Source organism: Rhinolophus ferrumequinum, chromosome 16 (genome assembly GCF_004115265.2).
Source record: "Rhinolophus ferrumequinum isolate MPI-CBG mRhiFer1 chromosome 16, mRhiFer1_v1.p, whole genome shotgun sequence".
Classification (NCBI taxonomy): domain Eukaryota; kingdom Metazoa; phylum Chordata; class Mammalia; order Chiroptera; family Rhinolophidae; genus Rhinolophus; species Rhinolophus ferrumequinum.
The window spans coordinates 28196374-28203992 of NC_046299.1; the positions used below are offsets into that span (position 1 = coordinate 28196374).

Sequence of the window (7619 nt, forward strand, 5' to 3'; positions counted from 1 at the left end):
TAGCGAGCAACATTAAATAACTCAAGCTGATAGTTTTAAAATAGTTGTTTATACAACAAGTGCTAGAAAAGATGTGGAGAAAGGGAACCCTCATGCACTGATGGAGGGAATGTAAATTGGCACAGGTTCGATGGAAACGGGTTTGGAGGTTCCTCCAAAAAATTAAAAATAGAACTACCAGATGACCCAGTAATTCCACTTCCGGGTATTGATCCAAAGAAATCCACAATACTAATATGAAAAGATATATGCACCCCTATGTTCATTGCAGCACTATTTACAATAGTCAAGACATGGAAGCAACTGAAATGTCCATCAATAGACAAATGGATGAAGAAGATGTGGTGTGTGTGTGTATATATATATATATATATATATATATATATATATATATATATATATATAAAATGAAACATTACTCAGCCATAAAAAAAAGAATGAAATCTTACAATTTGCAACAACATAGGTGGACATAGAGGGTATTATGCTCAATGAAATAAGTCAGACAGAGAAAAACAAATATCATACGATCTCACTTCTGTGTGGAATATAAATAACAAAATAAACGAACAAACAAAACAGAAACAAACTCATAGATACACAGAACATTTTGATGGCTGTTAGATAAAAAAGGGGTTGGGGAAATGGGTAAAAAGGTGAAGGCATTAAGAAGTACAAATTGGTAGTTATAAAATAGTCACAGGGATGTAAAGTACAGCATAGGGAATATAGTCAATAATATTGTGATAACTATGCATGGAGTCAGGTGGGTACTACACTTACTGGGGTGATCACTTCATACATTATGCAAATGTCAATCACTATGTTGTACACCTGAAACTAATATAATATTGTATGTTAACTATAATTGAAAATGAAATAAAATAAAACAGTTCTTTACATGGAAGGCACAATTAATGAGGGCTGCAGTAAGGGAGTCCTAGGCATTAAAACCATAGAAAAGTATCACTACTGGCCAGAACTGTAGGCATGGAATTTGGAAGTAAGCTTCAATATGTCTGTGACGTTGACCATATAAATATAGGCCAATTATGTGAAAGCACATGTCACTTATTACATGCTCTGTAAGAATCTGATGAGGTCATTCCCACTATGTCCACTTGACAAATCTCACCTTACCATGCTCTGGAATAAATAAACCACATTTATGCTTTAGGAAAAACATTGCTCCCTCTTTCAAGAAATGACTCAAAATGATTCTTCATGATTTCTGATTTGAAAACAAAACTGGGGCAGATTTGGATTAAGTGACCTTTTATTCCCACACTGTATGCACAATCATGGGTCTACACACACAGCTAGTATAGATACACAAAACCTCCCGTGCGTCTCTGCTGCAAACCCTCTCTCCTCCACATGAGGGCTGGTGGCGACTACCCATATGGTCCCCCTGAAATGCTTCCAAGGATGTGATCAGAGAAGAGAACAGTCTGTTGAGGTCAGAGTTGCAGAGAAGCAGAGTATAGAGTCACCCACCATTGGTTTTTCTCAACTCCTCCACCAGACAGCGGGCTTCCTCCTGAACGCGGTCTTCAATGCTCCTCTTCCCCATCCCGAAATTCCGTAGGGTCATCAGAGAGAAGCGCCGCATCTCCTTCCATCTCTTTCCATTGCTGAAAAGCACTCCTACAAGGAGGGAAGCAGAAACTGGAAGGGAGGTCCTAGGCAAGGAGGTGGAAGCTGACACCTGGCAGTCACGTGATGGGCCAAGCTTTGCACAGGAGATATTCACATTCCTATTTTCCATCCTCCCCACCCCCATTACCAATGCTGAACGTGCATACATGCACACCTACCAAACCCTTTATTAATTCTTTCAGCCACTGGGAATTTGCCTCTTCCAGAAAAGTCCTCTCCCAGATCAATCAGGGCTTCCTTCACTGCTTCATATCCATACAGCACCACAGTGGGGTTCATGCCAAAATACACGGTGAACACAGGGCCATAGACTTTTGAGAGCTGGGAAAGGAGATGCAGATATCAGCAAAAGAAATCACTATCTAATAATATTTTGTGCCGGATTCAGTATGATATCATCACCCTACTTTTGTTTTTATTCTGCAACATACAGCCTAAAATCTTTCTGAATTTAATTCATAACTATGAGGGTGAATGTTAACAACTGCCACTTATGTGCCAGGCAATGAGTTGGGTAATGAGAGTACAGATTACAACGGATCCTCAAAGCAGCACCTTCAGTAGGTTCATTTGCCCCACTTATAAATAAGGAAACCGATGTCAAAGAATTCCAATTCCTTTCCAGCATCCCCTTGCTACTACCTAAAAGACTGAAATTGGAACCTCTTCTTAGTGGACCTCTGATCCTTGAGCCCATCGCTCCTCGATGCCCACCTTGGGACCAAAGCCCAGCTGCCTAGCTCAGGATCACCGGTACCACTGTTCCCATCAGAATTCTGATTCAGTAGCCCTGTGATGAATACTGGAAATCTGTGTTTTCATATCACCCCAGGTGCCTCAAAGGCCCAGCCCAGGTGTGATCCGCTGGTATCACTAGCACAGAAGGCGTGTGAGCCCCACAGAGGCAGTGCCCGGACACGCAGCATCTCCTGGAAGAACAATTTCTGTCACCTGCAGCATTTATAGGGTACGGACAGCAGCTGTGTGCAGAGGAAAAAGGATCCTGTCACCATCCAGTGGCCCTGGTCACTTTTTTCTCTCACCCTGGTCCTAATCACAAGCTATTTCCTGACATCGGGCATTAACTGGCTTCTTCAGAGAAGTTCAATTTTCATGGCTGTTCTGAACCAAACACACGGTTTACAGGGTAGATGACTTCTTGAATGAAATCACTAATCAAAAACACTTCCCTTACCATTTACCTTCAGCCAAAAGTCGTAGTAAATGGTGGTGAAACAAAAAAGAGCAGGTCTCCCATCTTTTGCCATTTTATTATTTTGATTCCACCAGACAAACACCTAAGTGTATCTCACGCTCAGAACACTATTTCATTCTATTCTTGACGAGGACAAATCAAAAATAATACTCATTGAGGACTATTAAGTCCCCAGTGATTAATTAAAATAATTATTTAAATATTTCAATTATTTTAATATATTAAAATTTATTTAAATGTATTTTAATAACTATATTTTACCTAAAAGTAGATGTTAATTTACGTTACCTTTGCAAGCTGCTGGAGGAACATAAAACATACTTACATTGCTTAAGGATTTGCTGATGTTCTTCACATCTAGCTGCAGGATATTTCCAATAACTGGGAGAGGAGTGGGGCCCGGCGGGAGGTTCCCCTTCCCAGAGTTCTGTTTCCACAGTGAAAGGAGAAGCAAACAGCAGAGGCAGAACACCAGGAAGACAGCTGGATCCATTGCAGCTTCCTCTTCTTAGACAACTGTGAGCTTAAAATGCAAACTTCTGGGATTCTCCGTGCTATTCAACATGTGCCTCTTAGACTCCTAAGGTAATTAATCAGATAGATCTATATACTTCAATCTCTTTTTATAAAAATCTTTGCCCCACTGTTCTCCTTCTTTGCAACGCTACACCTTGGAGATTCTGGTTTAACACGTTTGGGGTAGAGCTCAGGTATTAACTATTCTTCAAAACACCACGTGTGGTTGAGAACCAACGAAGTAAACACAGTGATCAAAACAATTGCTCAATATTCTGGATTCTCAGATTAATGACCAGTTGAGAATTTATAACTTAGGGGTCAATCTTTGTATAAAAAAGTCCTTATCTATCCTTTAATGCTTTATCAAACATTAATATACTTTACCCTTGACAATGAAAGCCTTTGGAAATATATTAGGGTACTGTACTATCATGATAGCTAGATAAACATAAACTAGGGAACAAAGTTCATTAATCTTGAATGTCCAAATATGCATCATCAAGTAATTAGCTAAGTAAATTTACACTTTTTAAATTTATTTATTTATTCTTTTTAAAACTGAATTTATTGGGGTGACATTGGTTAGTAAAATTATATAGGTTACAAGTGTACAATTCTATAATGCATCATCTATATATCACATTGTGTGTTTGCCACCCAGAGTGAGTTCTCCTTCCATCACCATAGATTTGACCCCCTTTACCTTCTTCTATCACCTCCTCTTCCCTGTTACCCTCTGGTAACCACTAACTGTTGCTTGTATCTATGAGTTTCATTTGTTTCTTTGTCATTTTCGTTTCTTGCATATATACAATGGTATATTACTTGGCCATAAGAAAAGATGAAACACTGTGATTTGTGACAACATGGGTGGATCCTGAGATTACCATGCTAGGTGAATTAAGTCAGACAGAAAAAGTCAAGGACCATATGACTTCACTCATGTGTGGGATATAAAACTAGAGCAACAATACATTGACACGTTATAACACTAAAGTCTCACCTCACCAAAAAAAAACACCGCAAAAAGGAATTATTAATTTTTATTTTTCAAATGGAGAAAGGGAAACTCAGAGAGAACAGGACACCCATCCAGCGTCACACTGCTCATTAGTAACAAAACTACGATTTGAACTTGTATTTTCTAATGCCCATTGTGTGGTGCACTGTGGCTTACAACACAGCTGCTTCGAGCACAATGGTAGGAAAACAAAACCAAACCCCAAAACATTTGTTTCTCTGAATGTGCACCCTCCGACTGGTCACAAAATAATAGGCTTCACGTTAAATAGAAGCCTTTATTTGACTCCGAGGAAAAAACGGATATAGGTTCTCAAGAGAAGAAATAAAAGATGGAGATGGGCCCTCTCTGTCAGTGCAGGGGTGAAACATGTGCAGGTCACTGAGGGAAGAGCCCATGTCAGAGAGTGTGAGGGGGAAAGCTGGAACATCCAGGGCTTCCCCAACCTCCGTTACCCCCCAAACAGCTGCTTCTGGTGCTTTTGTGGCCTGTCGTTATCAGAAACAATGGAATGAAGAATGCACAGCAAGGAAGGGAGGTTTCAGAAAAGACAATAGGCATGGATTCTGTGGAGCGTGGAAGACAGGGACTTCATGGAACAAACTCATAGCCGAGAACCAGCATGACATGCAGACTTGAACGTGAGACAACACTTACTGGTTGTGAGGCTCCAAATATCACTGGACTGACACACGTTACTACATCACTAACAGTAATGCTTGTACAAAGACATATTCTGTCAAGATAGCATCACATCGGTCCAAAACTGATTAGTGCAGTTATTTCTAAGCTCTTTTAGTAAGGAAAGTGAAGACTTGTCAAGACCCCATTTATAACATATAGTTTATTCTTCATGGTTACAGGGAGGCTGACAAATCCGTCACTTACTTTTCATACACTCACTCACCTTTGCCTAAGGTAGAATGATTCCCACCTGAATGATGAAGAAGCTGTCCTGGAAGTTTCAGCACCTATGTCAAGGACACACAGACTGCAGGGTTGGAGCTCAGGTCCACATCCCCGGAGTTCTGCAGCTTCCTTCCACGCAAAACACTCAGTTCAAGCAAGTTCCCAGTACTTGCTGAGTGTGTACTGAGTATGATTTGGTATTCTGTGACTTAACCTTAATCAGTAACTATCAAATAAACATTAATTGAGTCGATATTGTGACACAGGTTGACCAAGACAGGGGTCAGAAAAGTTTAGTTTTATAACCTTTGCAACTATTGTGAGTCCAGGTGTAGGTAAACCCTTTATCCAGGAGAAAGGGCAGCATTAATTTATTGCATGACACAGCTCTAAAAGGCCTGTGTTACCTTGTGTTGGTTAAAATGAACTCAATGGCTCTCTTTAAAACAACCATTTTATTCCTTGAGAGATGAGTGCCCTGCTCTGCTCCTCCTTTCTCTTGCTGAGGCTTCTGCCTGGCCCTTTCTCTTTTGTAGAATGAAAGAGTCATAGATGGTCAGAGACAGAAAGGATCAGAGATCTGTAGCCTAATCCTTACGTTAGTTTTTGGAATGAGGTCAATTCAGTGACTCAGTGAGGTGAAGCATCAGGAACTCATCAGTACAAGACCTTGTCTTAGCACCCAGCTTTCCACTTTCAAGTTCAATGAATGTCACATTGAAGGGACTTCCCAGATGGATGGCCAGGGAGGCATCAGCATGAAGTCCTCCATATAAGAGAGTACTACAAACTTCAGCTAGGGTAAAATTGTGAATTAGCACTGTTTCTTTTTGAAGAAACCTTTTCAGTGTAGCATAATTCACAGAGGAAGTGTTAAATGTCTAGCTCAATGAATTACCACCTGAACGTATATTGTGTAAAGGAGACGCAGGTCATGAGAAATAATTTTGCCAGGTTTCCAAAAGGCCCCTTTATCTCGTCCTACTCAGTACCTTCCCGAGTACTAAATATATCCAGTATCACATCAAAGATTAGTTTTGCCTCTTTGTGTATCTTACGTAAATGAAATCATACATTATGTCTTTTTGTAGTATCTAGTTGCTTCATTCAACACTGTGTTGGTGGAATTCATTCATAGTGTTGCAAATAGCAGTAAAATTATGATCTCTGTGTAGTGGTCTGTCTTACATCTATTGCACATTTATAGTTTTCATTGTATTGTTATGGAAAGATGGGTTGATTCCAATTTGTGTTGTTATGAATAGTGCTGGTAATAACATTCCTTTACGTGTCTCTTTTGTATCCCAAGGTATTGGATTTCTCTTCAGTATATACCTACAGGTGTGATTGCTGTATATACATGTGTTTCCAGCTTTCGTCAATACTGCTAAAAAATTATCCAAGGGTTTGAACCAATTTATAATTGTTTCTGAAAAAATGGAATGAAGTATGCACAACAAGGAAACAACAATATAGAGAGAACCATGAATTTCTGTATGAAAATTCTGTCTGCTTTACATTCTTCCGAAAACTAACTATATTGTCTGTTTTCATTTCACCATTCTCATGGGTCTGTAGTAATATTTCATTGTAGTTTTGATTCATGTATCCATTGACACTAGTTTTCTTTGGTGTAGGGTTTGCATAGTTCACATATGAGCCCATTGTTGTTTTCATATATATAATATTTATATATATATATATATATATATGTAATTTTTGAAATCCCAAGTGTATAGAAAAGTTGGTGGTATACACTCGTATCTAGCCTTTAATGCTTTATCAAACATTAGTATACTTTACGCTTGACAATGAAAGCCTTTTGAAATATATTAGGGTACTGTACTAACATGATAGCTAGCTAAACATAAACTAGGGAACAAAGTTCATTAATCTTGATTGTCCAAATATGCATCAAGTAATTAGTTAAGTAAATTTACACTTTTTAAATTTATTTATTTATTCTTTTTAAAACTGAATTTATTGGGGTGGCATTGGTTAGTAAAATTATAGAGGTTTCAAGTGTACAATTCTATAATGCATCATCTATATATCACATTGTGTGTTCACCACCCAGAGTGAGTTCTCCTTCCATCACCATATATTTGACCCCTGGCATTTTTCTTTGCCCTCCTTCATTCTCATGACCAAAAGTTTAGAATATCCTGCGGTCTCCTCCTTATTTTTCTTAGCACGCTGTTTCCTCAGAGCAATACGCCAATGTTTGTGTTGCAGAATATGTGGACTAATAAGATGCTGAATCTTGGGTGCTTTTGGTGCTAGGTTGCTTACCTC

General features: G+C 39.0%; 1 protein-coding gene across 3 annotated transcripts in view; it reads right to left on the minus strand.

Annotated features, from left to right (window-relative positions):
• The window catches only part of LOC117036262 (cytochrome P450 2C18-like), a 34628-nt gene extending 29181 nt beyond the window's left edge, over window positions 1–5447 (minus strand). Inside the window, exons 1-4 of one of the 3 annotated variants that reach the window (XM_033131064.1) lie at window positions 5323–5447; window positions 3201–3398; window positions 1818–1980; window positions 1498–1647 (exon numbers count right to left, since the gene is read on the minus strand). In XM_033131064.1, the coding sequence (XP_032986955.1) occupies window positions 1498–1647; window positions 1818–1980; window positions 3201–3368 (481 nt within the window). In that variant the 5' untranslated portion in view covers window positions 3369–3398; window positions 5323–5447. Of the gene's footprint in view, window positions 1–1497; window positions 1648–1817; window positions 1981–3200; window positions 3456–5322 lie in introns of all 3 variants that reach the window. The other 2 variants (XM_033131062.1, XM_033131063.1) reach the window with 2 other exon arrangements.
• Between the last annotated feature and the right edge of the window lie 2172 nt (window positions 5448–7619).